At 39.0% G+C, this 17,344-nt stretch overlaps 1 protein-coding gene and 1 long non-coding RNA gene across 4 annotated transcripts; one reads left to right on the forward strand and one right to left on the reverse strand.

Annotated features, from left to right (window-relative positions):
- The first annotated feature begins 2,275 nt into the window (after nucleotides 1–2,275).
- On the forward strand, nucleotides 2,276–15,019 carry LOC147419348 (uncharacterized). Of its 3 annotated transcripts, none has more exons than XR_015187124.1 (4): nucleotides 2,276–2,438; nucleotides 13,673–13,923; nucleotides 14,023–14,782; nucleotides 14,856–15,019. It is a non-coding gene; the product is annotated as an uncharacterized LOC147419348 (long non-coding RNA). The 3 variants fall into 3 exon arrangements; XR_015187125.1 differs by having other exon boundaries at nucleotides 14,028–14,782; XR_015187123.1 differs by having other exon boundaries at nucleotides 13,673–14,782.
- LOC147419349 (uncharacterized) lies at nucleotides 4,914–9,883 on the reverse strand. Its single transcript, XM_086505521.1, has 2 exons — nucleotides 6,499–9,883; nucleotides 4,914–5,533 (listed from the first exon to the last, which is right to left on the reverse strand). The coding sequence occupies exons 1-2, from the start codon at nucleotides 6,885–6,887 to the stop codon at nucleotides 5,446–5,448; spliced, it is 477 nt and encodes a 158-aa protein (XP_086361647.1). The 5' UTR covers nucleotides 6,888–9,883; the 3' UTR covers nucleotides 4,914–5,445.
- Nucleotides 15,020–17,344: the final 2,325 nt, after the last annotated feature.

Here is a 17,344-nt window from a genome sequence, read left to right on the forward strand (position 1 = left end):
AGCTGAAAAAAACTTGACATTTTTTTGGAATATCAATTCCATCTTTAACCTTGTCCTTGCACAACATTTCACAACCTAAACTGTGTGAAAAAATGGGTCCTGTTTTTGGCTTTTTTCAACTTTTTGCAACTATACGACTCTAGAATTCATGTTTGTGAGGTCTATAATGCTAGAGAACTATCTTTAGTAGTCCTCAACATGTCCTGATGCTTCTAGGGAGAAATAAATGTTAAAGTTGTAAGTTATGACCAAATTACAAAAATTGTCAAATCATGTTTTTTAGCCAATTTTAGCTCTTCTATGATTTTTTTGGTGGCTTACATGATATCCAAATGCAGTTTTGATTTTCTATGTCGCATAATGTAACATAAAGCTAATATTCCTTGAGTTTTGGGGCACCTAATACCCTATTTTGCATAGTAGACAATGATGGTTGATTTTTTCAATTATAGAAGAAAACGAAACATTCTAGTATATCAAGTATAGCTTTTTCAATATTGTTAGTTTCTTGTGACAACTACATGCATTTTGTAGGTAGTAACCATATCTAGTCATAAGGATCAAATTTGGCTAGATATTGAATAGTTTCTATGGGATTCTACAACTCATAATGTTGAACCTAGTTTTTTCATGTTTGCTGTATTTAGCACTTCATCTTTGTCCCCAAGATTCCCCTTGGTATGAGATGTATTATTCTTTTGACATGATCCATGGCTCCTTATGAACCTAAAGGACAATAGGGAACTAAGAAAACATGCATATATTATTTGTATTGAGCGTGGCTGTAGAAACTTTGATAATAGATTTGTAGAATGGTAAAAATTCAACGTTTTTGTACCTATTTCTTTTAGCAAAACAAAAAAAAGTGAGTGAGAAGCCATCATATGTTCTATCTCCAACCCATTGAAGTTAACTAGGGAATTTATCTCAAGTCCTACAAAAATCCCTTATCTTATTTCTATGCAACAAAACGTAAGAAATGACTGTTTTGATGAAAATGTATTGGTCCATCAACTTTGGAGGCTTGGCGTGACCAAACGATGAGAAATTTTACATGTTTCTTATTTTCCATGTGTAGTAGTTCTTGAACTATAACCTCATGAAAGGATTTTACAAAATGAGTGGATCTACTATGGTTTTGGAGGTTTTTTTCCATGGATTTAAAATTACGTAATCACTCAAAATGAAATTAGAGTGAACATCTAGTTGGTAAGGTGAATCTTTTGTTAACATTGACAAAGTCATGCATTTATACTATTGGATAAAGGAGGAAGAAACCAATTTGGAAAAACTCCAATATATATGGTTGTTAACATTAATTAACGCTTAGTGATCACGTGAAATTTTTGAGTGATCACGTAAATATTAAATCCCTGTTTTTTTCAAAACCCTGAAAGGACACTTTTCTGTCCTGTTAGGTTACCAACCTAGTGTTAAAGTTAATTAGAGACCAACCAATAGGAAGAGGGTGGTAGACACACTCTATACCCTCAAAAAAATAGGGGGACAAGGTAGCCTTACACCTCTTTAAGGCCTCTTACCTAGTGAGAAGGTAAGGGAGGTGGCTAGGGAAAAGGGAGGGGGGAGGGAGGGGGGACCACTTTGACCTCTTTTCCTCTACTTTTTGGCCCAGATTTAAAAATACACTAAAAATTTGATTTTTTTTTAAAAAAAATCAAATTTCAAGTTTTCTCTCCTTAAAAGGTCCCCAAACCTATTTCATGGTCAAAAAATATTTTTGACCTTCAAAAGTTAAAAACATGCACTAAAAATTCCAAAAAGTTGATTTTTTGTAATAAAAATCAAAACATCATTTCCACCCTCTAAAGTTTTTCCAAACCTATTCTATAGCTAGAAAGTGATTCTCTCTCTCTACAACCCCTTTTCCAAGCTCTCCATTGTTGCAACAACCACATGCACCCCCTATAGTCCAACATTATCTCTCTGCTATCTTTCTCCCACCTCCATTGTAGCACTAAGCAAGATCCTCCCCATCTCTTCCCCATGCCCACCACATAATTTCACACCAAGCTAGCTCCTCTCCCTTCTCTCACCTCCATTACATCATGAAACAAGATTCTACTCCTTCTACTTTCATTCACTCACACAACATGGAAACCTCTACTCCCAAAGGTGGAAAAAGTATGAGCTCACATGACTTGCATGCCACAACAACACAAGGTGTGAATAATGCGTGGGCATTGCAAGGGTTCACCTCCAACATAAAGATAGAATGGTAAGAACACTACCCTTGTAACTTACATTTAGAGCTTAGCATCATCTCCATCTTTAAGTTTATCACGCCGGAGAGAGTTAACCTCTTTATGGATTTCAATGTTTAGGTTTCACTCCTCATAACATTGGGGTGTGCTATTTTGTTGATGGCTTTGGTGTGCCATCTATAGTTGTGTAGCATGTGATTGAGTCTCACAATCCAAGTAAGTTGTGTTATCTATGGAGAATCATCAAAGATTTTTCTTCTAATTTCTTCTTTGTATAGTTGTCACTAGATTATTAGAATGATATCATTTTGTACTTTATAACTTTGTGCCCATAAAATGTGATGTTTACTTATAGAGTCAACTTGCTTGGAGAGGACATGAGCAAGCAACCATGTGCAAAGATGGAAATCACTCTATTTTTGGTCTGTCGATGAGGAACTATTACCATCTATGAGTTTACTATTACCTTGAACTCAAGGCAACTTGTGAAATGAAGAAGCCCACAATGAAGAAAGGTCCTCAATTCATACTAATAGAAAAAAACATTTTTTTATAAAAATATATTTCGATCAAAACATATTTTGGTCAAACTACTAAAAAATTATTCAATATGGTGATTTTGTTGATGTGGTACTATATAATATGATTGATTAATTGATAATGTGCATAATATGTTCGATTAGAGCGTATTATATACACCCCATATAACATACATTGCAACTTAGCTACACATGTATAATCTAAGTTACTACAACTGTCAATGTAAAAAATAATCCAACCCCCCCCCCCCCCCCCCCCCCCCCCTAACAACACCCCCCCCCCCCCCCCCCCCCACACACACACACACACACATCTATTCTATAAGCATCCCCATATTGGGGGCACCCCCTATTGTATAGGCTTATGGCATTTATTTTAAAAAAACCCTATTGTGCACTCACATATGCCACCATGAAGGTACTAGTGAATCCCATGGGTCTATAGTAGGTAGAAAAGGAGACATATGTTGGAGAGTAGACCAAGGACGTATAGATAGAGGTAGAGATATAGATAAAGGTAATAAGAGATAAAGAAAGGGAGATATGTGCAGGAGAGGTAGAGCAAGGAGGTATAGATATAGCTAGAGGTAGGTGAAGGGGTATACTAAGAAGAGAAGTGTATAAATAAGTATACATCATGCAATGGATTCATAGATTTTGGCAAATAGAAGAAAAGAAAGAAGAGGAAGTGAGGGGAAATGCAAAAGAGGGTGAAGAAAAGAGAGAGAGAGAGAGAGAGAGAGGAATTGTTAACAATCCTCATTAAGTTTATCCATTGCAATTAAAATCAAAAGAATTCACATGATAGTTAATGCACACAAGTTTTCATGGCGAAAAAGGATGCAATGAATAAGCATGAGATGTAGACGAAGACACCAAATACAATTTTATCAATTCACAATATTTACCAAATTTCTTTTATCTCTAGTGCAAATTGTGCACATTCAAAACCCATATCTTTCAAAAACAAATGCACACACATGAGAAGTAAAAAAGTTTGTGTAGGTAGAATTTTAGTCTATTGTGGCAAGATTAAAAGTGTAAATAACTCCAAGTTTCCATAAAGTTTTCCTTGTGATCTTTATCATAAAAGAAATGGGATATATTATATGCAAGTTCTAAAATAACCTAGATGTCCACTTGGGTGGTCCATCTCATGTGCAATGAGCATATAAGCATGTATACAAGGGGTATAAATACTAAATAGATCATAGCCATAGAGATGCTCACATTATACCAATAAATGTAAGTTTCTTTGTCATTCAAAAGCTATCCAGTCCATTAATGGATTTATTCAAGCACATTAAAAACAAAGGTCAATTGAAAATTGCTCATAGAGATCAAAAGCAAGCTTGCTTGACATTGCATGTCTCCCTCTCACACATAAGGCTCTGTATCTCTTGACATCATTGTGTTCATGGAGGATTCAAATTGTATGCCACCCTCCTAAAATAGATCTTTCGATCTAGTAATCAAGGTTGCGAGTTAATTAGATGTATTCTTTTATCCAATCTAATTTCCCTATATTTTTTTTAATATTTTTGAGATAATTTTTCTAGGTTATAATTTCAGCAATCTTCAGATCTCGGGGGATTCACTCTATATACAAAATGGGACGCCACTTGCGAGCGGACACCTTTGATAAAACCCCTATATACGATTCATATTAGGGAATATGACCCCCCTTTCTACGCTTATATGATGATCAATGCAAAAAAATATCGTACCCCTATCTTACATATAAAATTTAAGTCTCACATGATCTAACTGAGTGAAACTAGTCCAAGAGCGTGTAGCAAAGTGGCAAGCAACATACTAAGGAACGATAACTAGATGTATTTTCAATGTATCTTAGTATTGCCCATTGAGCCTACACTCTAGCTACTCGTCCAATTCTGACCCATCTAAATTACTCAAAAAACATGGTTATAAAGTTGTGTTAGGTTCTCCGTGCAAATTTGCATCTATACAAACTCTTTATAGCTTTCACCCCTCTAACAAATGAACTATAATCACAAAACAAGAAATTGTTACAAAGAAGTGTTAGTTCTTGCATGTATCTTTGTAGCTATTGACTCACAAGTTCGAGGCCTTAGACTCTTTTGGGAAGCCATGATTTTGAAACACGAAAACTTCCTCTTATTTTCCCGTTTTCTCACTTCCCCCCCCCCCCCCCCCCCCAAAAAAAAATAAATAAATATGATACCCCCTTCCTTATTTATAAGCTTGGGAGATAAATTATTCGGGGCCTACCCCTCACTTATACACTTATGCAACTTCTAAAAATAACCCCCTCCTCTGCACTTACGTGGTGTGGTAAGCTTTCCATGGTGAATCCCCCGGACTTCAGATAGTCATGAGTTATATTATCAAAATAATTGCAAAATTATTGCTTATATTGTATGGTGAAACACAAAAAGGGGATTGAGACTGTATCCACTTACTACAATTATGCAAGGACTTGATCATATACTTTATGTTGGAAATAGAATGTTACTCAGAGTGTTGGGTACATATTAAGAGAACCTTCATGGCCATAAGATAATGGATTAAATAAAGTACAATTTTTCAGTAGAAAAAAAACTTAATCTTAATTTTTTTCTTTGTTACAAAACCAAGGTTTCTACAATGCCCTTTCATTCAAGTATCATTGGTTCAGCTTGAGAATATATCAACACCAACTCTCAATATTCTCTGAAATCGGTTGGAGCTCTTTGGTAACCGTAAAGTTCTTTGCAACTTGTCAAGTACTTGCAAAATTGTTTTTCACAGCTACATGGTCAAACCAAAAAGATTTATTAGTGCATGCATATAAAAATGTTGATCAAATTGTTCCAAAGGAGCATGTTGCAAGATTCTAAGGAGGATCTTTGGCATAAAGTATTATGCCCATGTCTTAAAAAAGGATTATTTATATAGAAAGGATAAAAAGGCATGCTTTGGTTGCACAAATATTCTATGAATATAGAATCTCAATGAGATGGGACTCCAAGCATCAAAGCAAGTGGAGCTTGCTTGACTTTGATAGTCATTGGCTTCCCGTACCCCTTTTAATATGGAATGTTTTTAATTGAATATCTATCTAAAGATAGCAACCTAACACTTGTCCTTGCAATAGGACGTATCGTTATGACGACCTACGATGGATTTGGAGAAAAAATGGAGGAGGATTTATGGCATGTGTTATGATTCTATGATATATTTGTCTTGATCATTGTAAGGTGTGTTTATGATTTGTGTAATGGTAACTTCTTGATTTTGTGAGCATGGTTTAGTTTATCGCATGCGATGTTAGTCTAAAATCCAAGAGGGTTTGGAGCCCAAAGGGTAGTAATGTTCCTTTCTCCTAGTGTATTTTACAACCTTCTATGAGGTGCTTGGTCCATAGTGGGATGCTCCTTTCCTAGACCATAAACAATATAGAGGAATGAAGAAAAAGGTTATAAAGCTAAGCAATGCCTAGGAGGGAGGGGGGAAATTGTATGAGAGGAAGAATGTTTGCTGAAACATGTAGCATTTGAGAGGGAGTTAGTCATTTCTCATCTAAATTGGATACCACCATGTTCAATATCAAGCCAGTTTGAATAAAGTAGGATCTTCAGGGGAGTGCAGGTGACGTGCAGAGTTCAAATCTTACCACCTCGATCATCACCGACCGTGGCAGCATCTGCAAGAGAAAGAAGTAGAGAGAGGGAATGATCAAGAGAGGCAAGTGTAAGGGGATTTAAGAGACTTACTCAACTTTCTTAAGGTGGAAGATATTCTTGCCAGTGAAGAACTGGACAGCATTGATAAAGGGGCGGAAGTGTTCTTCGGCGGAGGGGAGGACATGCAAGTGGAGGGGGAGCTTGAGGTGGTAGGCATATTCACTAGGGGTTTGAGGGGGGTGGCCAGCAGGCGGGGGGCAGGGCTGGGCGACATGGCTAGAGAACTTAGAGCAAGCGCTAGGATTGCTGCAGGAGAAGCGCAGCCAGGAGCCCTCGGAGGTTTCGAACCTCTCCGTCTTGCCCAGCCCCAGCCCTCGCATGACTCTCTCCACGTCGCTCATGCAGTGAATGTAGGTGTTTCCGTCTGAGGGGCATACATGGTGCGCCGCCACATCCCGCATGTCCGTTACCCCCGGCATCCTCTCTCTCTCTCTCTCTCTCTCTCTGCCTGCTTGCGCACGCTTTCCCCCTTCTGCGCTGCTCTCTCCTTAACGGCTACCACCCTAGCGGCACGTCCTTTTAAATTTTTGGTGCCCCAAGGCGCATTGCAATCTAGCGGAGTGCGTGATCAGTTCGACCACTCGATCGACAATTTTCCGGTTGTGGCTTTACGTTGTGACACTTTATTTTCTCATGATATAGTAAAAGACCATTGGATAATTCTTTTTAAGAACTAGTACATCAAGATGAACAAAAAACGGATTATTTCGGAACAATTTTTTAATGTGAAAAAGTGAATTTGATTGTAATGTTACAATCAAATTCAATTTTTTTTTGGGGTGTGTAAAGCACTAGTGCAATGTGTATATCAAGATCAAGCACTTACGTAGTGGTTTCACGTAAATGACTTCAAAAAGGCTTTGAATCAGTTTTGCTAACAAAATTACTAGAACACTGGTTAAACTTTTCGTACCATTAAAATTTGAAATTAACAAAAACTTAAATAGTGTATGATCTATGTGAGTACCACACAAAAGTATAGTTAAAAGTGAGCATTGTGTCACTCCAAAATTAAATAGTGCACGATCTATGTGAGTACCATACAAAAGTATAGTTAAAAGTGAGCACTATGTCACTCCAAAATCTTTAAGAAACATAAGTGGTGCCTTGCTTCATAGTCCATTTCCTACTACATAGTCATGGCATTCAAGAACAAGATAGCGAACCTGAATTTCTCTTTAATAATTTGATATTCAAGTTCGTGCCACAACCATGTGAATTTGTTTGTTTATTTACGTATTCAAGTCCTTGTCAGAACAATACCAGATAGTTCCTATATCCACATGTTTCGAGAGACTACATTTCAAACAAAACGTTTATTAAAAACTTTAGTAAACATTAGTTTGTGTGATTGATGTTTTTTTGAAGAGCTAGGATTTCTATCATCCCAATCCCTCCAATCTTACAGAATGGCGAGCGAATCTTTCCGAGCGACAAAAACATCGAGCAAATCCCTCAATAAAGTTATTTTCCTTGAGGATAGCACTAGTACTAGGGAGACCTACACTTCGTGCACAAAATTCCCCTTTTCCACCCCAAACATATAAGACCCTCCTTTGTTACATTTATCATTGTTGCCTTATAAAATCCCCATATTGTATGCTCATGATACCATAGAGTAACCCTTAGTTACCCTTAGTTAATACCTCAGAAGGAGAAGAAGCATGTTCAATTGTATACACTTATATCGATGTTCTTTTGTTACATAATATAAGAGTAAAATTATATGCACAAGCTTTTGTTTTCACACCTTCAAGAACGTGGCCTAATGTATCTATGGAAAAATTTCACCTTTTTCATAGATGTAGCTCTTTTTTCCAAAAAAATATATGGAGTCTTTACTTAGGATTTTGTGTTCAAATTTAATTGAAACTTGCCTACTGGTAATGGAGGATGTCCTTAAGGAAAGAAAGAAGCAGGCCTTAAACTATGTGTTTTGAGGTCTAGACTATGGTATAGTCATGAAAATCTTTAGTCGGATCTAACCATAAATGAATTATTTGTTCTCTCCCAGTGATTGACCTTACTTATTGACGTCGATGATGCTCCAATAAATGACTTGCCTAAGCATTAATTTAATAGAAAAAACTCATTTATACGTGAAAACATTATTTAATGTTAGACCTTGAGATTATGAATTATGTAGCTTTAGATGAGGTGCATTGTCAATCTATTTACTTTTACTATAGAAGTATCTATTTACACTTGAAAGAAAAACTCTATTTTTGCACACCATGTGCAAATGTGTACAAGTATTGCCTAGCCAAAACTCAGGCTAGATGTAAACACAATGACCAATTAGACAATAATAATGGTGGGGGATAATTGATCGCATATTAGAATTCATATAAGCTAAGTAGGAGCTAAAATGTGAAATATCATTGGGCAGAGTAAGAGCTAAGCTTGTGATTTTTGCTATGCACATGTGGCTTTAAGTTTCTTCCACTTGAAATATCAAAGTGAACTCCAAAGAGCAATGGGACTCTTATTTAGAAATAAAACCCACTAGATCTATGAATCTTTTGCGGGGCTTGGCTCTAAAGCCACTCGAAAAAATCTAAAGAGTAGTGGGACACTAGACCCTTATTTTGAAATAAAACCCACTAAATCTATAAATCTAATGCCGAACTTGGCTCTAAAACCACGGAAACAAATTGAAAATGCCTCGTTCAGATTGCCCAAGATCGGGTCATGCTTTACAAAGGGTCTTTGAGCTTGACAATCATAATAACTTCATTTTCATTGTGCTTATAAAACACAAAAGCTGACACTATTCTTGCCTTATGGTTACATCTCATGCCTGCATAATCATGGGATAAAGTCTGAAATTCACGGGTGTTTGGTGCCGCTCAAGAGGATGGTGTCTCCAAAAACTCTTCCATTTTGTGCAAACCAATGGCCGCTCCCCAAGTCACAAGCTCGCCTCTGTGTATGTTGTTTGAGTAGGTAGTCTGAAGCCTACCTAAAGTGTATGAGGTGAAGAGCCCAGATAAGTAGGTCGAGGTCGATTGGAAATCCTACGCTGCCTGCATAACAACGTGTTCGAACTCAATATGTTGAGAGCTGAGGGCTTGCAACAAGAAAGAAAGAAAGAGAGAGAGAGAGAGAGAGAGAGAGAGAGAGAGAGTGCCTGAGGAGCATAGGAGAGAGAGGGAGACGTGGGAGTGGTTGGGGGAAAGAAACTGTGTGCGCTCAATTTCAATTTTCCTGTCTCGATTTCCTCTATCTATTAATAGACTTGACATTGCTTGCATGCCAAAGACAAATATGGTCAAACTCACAGTTACGGGTTGGAATTCTAAATAAAAAATGAAAAGACTCTCTCTCTCTCTCTCTCTCTCTCTCAAATAAAAAATATAGAAGGATATTTTACACGAAGATTCGGTGCCGAGTCACTTTTATCATGCTGATGTGTTCTTTCTGTCTCTATTCAGCGTCATTGTTCTCTCATCGTCATCATCATGCGCTTAAAAGGGCGGGGGGGGGGGGGGGGGGGGGGGGGGGGGGGGGGGGGGGGGGGGGGGCATACTGGACTCTGCAGACGTGAGAGGAAAGGAGGGGCATGTACTTTGACAACCCCTTCTTAAAATGTTGTAAAAGGAGCTAATGTTGTAAAAGGAGCTGGTGTTTGGGCGTCCCATTCTATGATTTACCTCTAGTTGGTCATCCATTTCAAGCCTCTCTCCAGCCTCAACTTCCGTTGGGCTCACACGGCTCATGCTGAGATTACATGAGCCAACCAATTGAAGCACTTCATGATATGAAATTCACGCTCCTCATTATTTAAGCAATGGGGTGTTGGCGTGATATGCTAACTCGTGCCCAAGCACCATGTATTGTCTTCCCTCCTGGTTCAGCCGCCCAACGGGGGAACCAACTTGAAGGACCAATCATATGTATGCAATGACCTACACATGAGTGCTTTTTGTAGGTTGTGTGTTGTGCAGTGTGAACGACACTAGAGCCAATTGGCGTAAGCGTGCATCTCTCGGGTGGAAAAGGTCTTCATAGTAAACGTGCACTTTGAATGCTCCGTGCTATAACCAGTCTGCACCGGTGCAAATTGGTTTAGATTGCCTGCTATTACAGCCAATATTATAAAAAAAAGAATATTGTGCTTGCTAGACTTCTTTACTTGCTCCATGCTGGAACCAGTCTACACCGGTGCGGACTGGCAGGTTTCTTCAACTTTCACAAGACCAGAGAGTCGAGACCGGGGGGGGGGGGGTTTCAGGGCTATAAAAATACATTAGCCCTAACCAAACTTGAAATTATCCCAGTTTTTAGGTCAAAACTTGAAGCTTTTGGTGGTAACTAGGATAAAGGAGCCAGCTTAGAGACGTTTTGTGGAAATGTGATATTTTTGGGGGGGATTTTATAAATCTCATCATTTTTAATATTTACGCATTGCAGGAGACTCCTCATGAAAAGGAGAATCAAATGATACCATAATCAATATTTTGTAGATTTGTTTGAATACTCCATTTGAAAAAATTCAGCTTTTGAGGCTTTTTGAAGCATTAGACACACTCAAGGTCTAGTAGTGCTACACTTTTCAACAAATCACAACATGATACATAAGAAAGATTCTAAGAATATTCCAAATTTCTTGCCTCTAAATTGGGAGTGGATATGTGTCTAACCTCGGGATAAAAAAATTTCGTCTCTAAATTGGCTCCTTTACCCTACACTAAGACTTGTGGTAATCTCCCTGTTTTCTCAAAGGCTAGCTCAAAATGTAACTGGGATTTTACAATTTTAGCCATTTAAAATACATTGCACCCCTATTTTTTCTAACAACACGGGGGGGAGGGGGGTTATTTAATGACATTGAATGCTTTGGACGGTGAAATCTATATGCGTGCTATGGAAGGAGATGCCCAACTCAAATTAGCTACTAAGCGAGTCTTCTTGCTTGCTTGAAGACATGAAGAGCATCCAAGGAAACTAGGCCTTTTTCGATATGGTCTTTGTATGTGGAAGGGAAGAGGAGTAAGAGGAGACTAGGGCATTCCAAATGCTCGTTGCCACTAGGTCTCTTGTTTTGCAAAGCATGCTTCTTATCTCTAGAATGGAAAAATTGTAGTGCACGAGTCTCCCACCCCGACAGTTATCCTGTCGTCATGCACATTTGCCTCAAGTTCTTCCACAACGACACCATTTAACAAAAGAGCTGGCAGAACATCCTCATGGCACTACATGTTCTCAAGTCCACCATGTTCTTCCTTATCGATTGCCTACAAAGTCTTGCCTTGGAGTACGTGATCACACCCTACGGTATGAGTGCCATAAAGATGCAACATGGTGTGGAATCCTGGTAAGCTCTTACAATCTTGATGTTGATCTCATCTCGAGTCACTCAATGAAACCACAATACATCCTCTTCCACCTGTAATATATCTACACTCTTGTCCACCAGTGCAAAGGTGCACCTTGTAGGTGGTAGCAATGTGAAACTCTTTTGCGCACCGGCCGCAACCACAAGTGAAACTTCTACAGGAATCTCACTGAGCTTGCTTTATTCTACTTTATAAATAGAGTTTGTGACCTCAAGTATGCCACTACCTTCACTTATTACTTGTGTCTCAAGGTGCACCTGCGTGTGCAACAGGCACATTAAAGTTGTAGTTTGCAAGCCCAAAAAGAGTTAAAGAAAATTGACTTCTCATCTAATCTCCCTCGACATCGATTGCCATCACCAGCCCACTACATGCCCTAGTAAAAAAGAACATTACCGTTAGCCTAAAAAAAGGTCCACCAACCCCTAAAGCCATCGCAATTCTATACGACTCTAATATGCAATGCCTTTTCTAGTCAATATGCATGTTTTTTTACCATTCAATGCAATACAAGAATTTCAAGACTAGCTAAGCTTTGTGTTCTTTTGTGTCCTTGGTTTGGACTCCATTGCCCATGAGTTTGTGCATCAGGCTACACTCACAAAGGTGGAATTTGTTTAAAGCCTTGGTAGGTACCCGAGTGGCCTTATAGACTTGCTAGAAGTTTTTTAGTTCTAATCTTTTTTTTGTGTTTTTGATGCACACATAATTAACCGCTTTATGTGTACCTGAGACTTGGGGATTTTATTAGGGCCTCAACGTGTAAGGAGGTTTGAAATTCTGAAGCCTCCATTGCTTTGTGGCCATTTTAGATATATGACCCTTTTGCATTGAGGTGTTGGGTGGTCAAATCAAGCATGCCATGATTATTTTCTTCAATATACCTTGCGCTTGTGTCAATTTGTCAAGGATGTTGTTCATGTTTGCTCGAAAATTGGGTTCAATAGATTTTCTTTTCTTGTTGATTGGAAACCCTCCAATCCCTCCTGGGTTTTGCCTGTGTGTGCATCATCATTGTCATTGCCATCATATATATTATATACACTATAAGAAGAAAATTCAAGAACTGTTGCTAATGCCACGGATTAACAAAGAAAAATAGAAAGATAAAAAATTATATGAGTGATAATAGCAATGGCAAAGGATGTGATAGTCATCTCCAATAGAAATATGCACATTAGTAGACATGGATATATATCCACATCTATTACCACATATGTTATCACGTACAATATTACCATGTATATTGTCGCTATACAGATTTAAAAAAAAAAAAGATGCTCATTTGGTCCAAATGAGCATCTTTATTTTTGACCAGCATAAAACATATCAAATATAGATTTCACTTTGAAAAGTGTACAAAAAAATAATGATAAACTTTGAAATTAACAATATACTTTAAATTATATGTCTTACCTTACCTGCATAATTTGAAGCACAAAAGACATTAGGAGAAAGTTGGACTCACTTTTGGGCCTTTCAGTTCTAGAGAGAGAGTGGCGCTCGACCAATGAGGAAGAGGCTAACGTTACGTTGAAAATCGACATTTTGGAGTCAAGCTCTTTTAAAAAAAAGGAAGGAAATTTTATTTTGGTTCATCAAATTGCACAATTTCATGCTTTCAAGGCATAAATGCCATAAGTCGTACTAACTATGTACCGAGGAATTTCATAACTTTCATTGAAGACTCTATCTAGTACTTTGTTCCCGCCCAAATATGACTTTGAGTAGCTCTATTTCCCTCTCAAAACTTCTTCCCTTTTTTTATATTTGCGCTAACCTTTCTGTGTATTCATTCTACTACAAACCATGTCTACTTCTCGAAGGCCTAGCACTACCATTGACTCTGTTAGCATTTTTAACAGTTATACTACAGACGATCAAGCATGGATTCCATCTCGTATAACTATCGGAAGTTGGGTTCTACTACAAACTAGGAGGAGGAAGAGGAGGCAATGCAATGATTTCGTGGAGGCTTTCAAGGGTCAAGTTAAAGAGTTTAAAGTGTGTGCACAAAGCAAGCGGGTGAAAGAGGTCCTCATACAACATGCTTTCCAGCATGCAGACTTAAGGTTGCAAACATCTTCTCCAAGTTTTCCAATGCATCGACCCAACTGTAAGTTATTTCAGCATCTCGCTTAGTGCATGATTATATTCGAATATTAAGTGGTGGATATCATCTTTGGTATGTTTCATATATTTATCCATCGAATAGGACAGATTGGCAACCAGTTGAGAGTATAGTTGGGATTTTTGATGCTTTCCATGCATTTATTGGTGAGCAAATGTACCGAGGAAGACAACACAAGGAACTTGCAGATAATGGAATTTTCTTTTATGATATGTCATATGTGGAACCGAGAACTTCCATTGGTTGGGGTCGTGTAGCTTCTTTGTCACTTCCATCCTTTGATAGCAAGGATTGGTCCCTGCCTACTTCGCAAACTAGTGAAAGCTTCAGGAATAAGTTGTTTCAGGATATACAAAAGTCCCTCAAGTATTCAATTGCCACAAAAATAGTTCGGCTCGCACTATTTATGCCTCTTGAAGTGTTTGCAGATTTTTTCTTCGACGAGCAAATAAGAACTACCGCAACAATGTTCATTTGCAAGTCTGAGAGTTGTTTGGACTTTTTAGATGATAACTGGGATAGGAAACAATCATAGAACAAAATCTCTATTTTGCAAAAGAAGTCCATTATTTGCAAGTTCATTATAAGCTCTCAAAATTTCTTAGTATCGTTTTACTATATTAGATATCATCTTCTTAGTGGGCAGCTTATTCCACTCGACCAAGATACAGAGAACAACCTCGAGAACAAACCTTTATCAATGGAGCTCTACTTTCAAGACAGCCTACTTACTGTGATGGAGACAATGTCAAGCACAACTCTGGCACAGCTCAAGATAGATCTTACATGTGAAGAACTTCCACTTTTTTCGGAATTGTATGCATTCAGTCTCAACAATAGAAAGGTGCTTACTAAATCGATAAATTTTGATTGTCTTTAATACACTATGACTGAATCTAACTTTTTCTTCTTTTCAGATTCCAAGGCGCAAGGAGAAAACAACATTGTGCAAGGAGTCCATAAGAAATACACTTCACTTAATTGCTTCCACCGGAAGCTAGGTCACATACCTTGTGCACGCAAAGAACTTTGATGCCATGCAAACCATGATGTACTCTTCAAAATGACTAATGCAGAGATATTTTTTGGCGCTCAAACAATGTTTAAAAAATGTACATTTTCAATGTTTCAAAACTTTACATATTGTGTTGTATCTGTCAAGAGTAATTTGCTCCCTTTCCCAGCTACTGTTCTCTCCCCCGGTTTGTGCCACTCGTCCCTTGTCCTCTCCCCCGGTTTGTGTCACTCGTCCCTTGCCCTCTGCTCCGGTTGCTGCTACCTCTGCCTCTGGGGACGCTGGTCTTGGGAATCCTTTCGCGTCGCTCGAAATCATGGGCCTCTTCCATGGCTTCCCATGCTTCTTGCACCTGTGAAGCTTCCCGCTGTTCTTGCTCTTGCCGTCGACGTGCAGCCCATTACTCTACTTCTGCGGCGTCCGCATAATATTGGTTTATTGCTTCTTGCATATTTCGAACTTCTTCTTGAGTCTGATTGTGGCGTTGGGTCATTTCGTTAATGCGAGCCTCTTCGAACTCGTCAGCTCTCGCCGCTTCCTCTCTTGTGCGTCTGTTTACCGAGATTATAATATGCTGGATGGCCATTATAGAAAAATGTCGCACATCGTTGTTGGTGTAGTTATGTAATCGAAGTTCCTGTAGAAGCGTGATACAGACATCTGTTGCTTCATACATACGTTGCAGCAAACAATAAAATAGCAGATTACTTACGTTCGGTATATCCATAATTTGACTGATGAGCAACACGACATTTAAACAGGTTCGCCAGCCACAGCTATAGTCATCAGTCTGCGTGGGCACGGTTACCCATTCGTGCTTGACTACATTTCCTAGATCATGTTCTAACAAAAGATGCTCTACACAACATACAAGTTTTTTCGCGGCACTACATACATAACCACTTGAGTCAGCAACACATTCCAAAGAGACACTACACTGCTTTCCAAATGTACCCAAATGGACCTTACATTTTTACACGACCGTGAAACGCCCTGCTTTACCTGGAGTTTGCGTAGTAAACAATCTTAGCTTCCATGTCAAATAACATCAGACTCCAATGATCACTACAAAGACACCATCAAAGATGAGGAGAGATTCACAATGCAAGATGTTTTTTACAAGGCAAGAAAATACTCATGATTGATTGTACGCAGTGACCAGAAAGCGCGCTAGATCAAAGTTGACTCTGTTAAACCAGTTCATCAGACTCAAAAAGGAATATGAGTTGTTCTGCAGATAAGGCGATATCAGCGGATCTATTACGTATACTTTCTCTTGAACCTCAGGGGGCAGAAGCGAGACACCGTGGCTAACATGAACAAAAGGCAAAAATTAGACTTGAACACCAAGTGAGTCAATACCAAGCGAAGGGGGCAGCTATCGAATTCCATACACCACTGATTCGCTTGGTATTGACCCATGTCTTTACGATAATGAACCATACAGCTTCAGGCTAGCATCCTGCACAGAGCATTTAGCAAGTAAGCTCTTCAAACTACGAGCTAGGAAATTGGGAGCGGAAAGCAAAGAATTACCAGCAACTTACCTCGAGAATAGACTCCCGTGTTGACAGCAGCCACTCCCGACCTGTGTCGGATGAGAACACTAAAGGTAACATCGGGGGAGGGCCAAGGGGGGACCTCATGAGGAGGGCCCGGATGCGATGTTGCTGGCGCTGCGGGAGTATACCTTGGAAAGGCATCGCCACTATCCTAAGCTTCTTTTAGTTGTTCTGCGAAACCCTGAGGGAGGTTCTAAAACAACTGCTTCTTAAATAGACTTTCAGACAAGCCTAAAAAGCAGAGCCTGGGCATGAGGTTTTATGAGAGGGTGGTACTGCCATGAGGTTTCATGAGAGGTGGACGTGGGAGAGAGAATCAATGGTATCATTCCCCCGATATTAGGGGAGGTGATCGGAGGGAATGACAGGACAGTTAGAACCGCATCGATTTAAGATCTCCTTCACATTGCTTGTAAACCTGCTCGCTTGCTTGTACACTTTTTGAGGTCACCACTCAGCGAATACGGTATTTTTTTGCAGGGGCTGCAAACCTGTTCGCCTAGTAGTGATCCCAAAAAATGTAAGTGATATCTGCTATTACTATTTCTGAAGTCACTACCGAGCGAATAAGGCAAGGCAAACTCTTTCCTATGCACCTATTCGCTAGGTAGTGACCTCAGAACATATAATTCATGTCTAACATTACTATTTTCTGAGGTCACTACCAAGCGTATAAGGCAAGGCAACTCTTTTCTATACATCTTTTCGCTTGGTACTGACCTTTCCTTAAATCTGAAGTCCCTTGTGCTGACAAATGAATTGTCTTTTGGAGAGATGCCTCGTGTTAAGGCTTGCGCTAGGAGGGCAACAAGTGAATCTTTGAATGCTC

This window comes from Adiantum capillus-veneris, chromosome 29, assembly GCF_014529385.1.
Source record: "Adiantum capillus-veneris isolate H3 chromosome 29, ASM1452938v2, whole genome shotgun sequence".
Lineage (NCBI taxonomy): Eukaryota > Viridiplantae > Streptophyta > Polypodiopsida > Polypodiales > Pteridaceae > Adiantum > Adiantum capillus-veneris.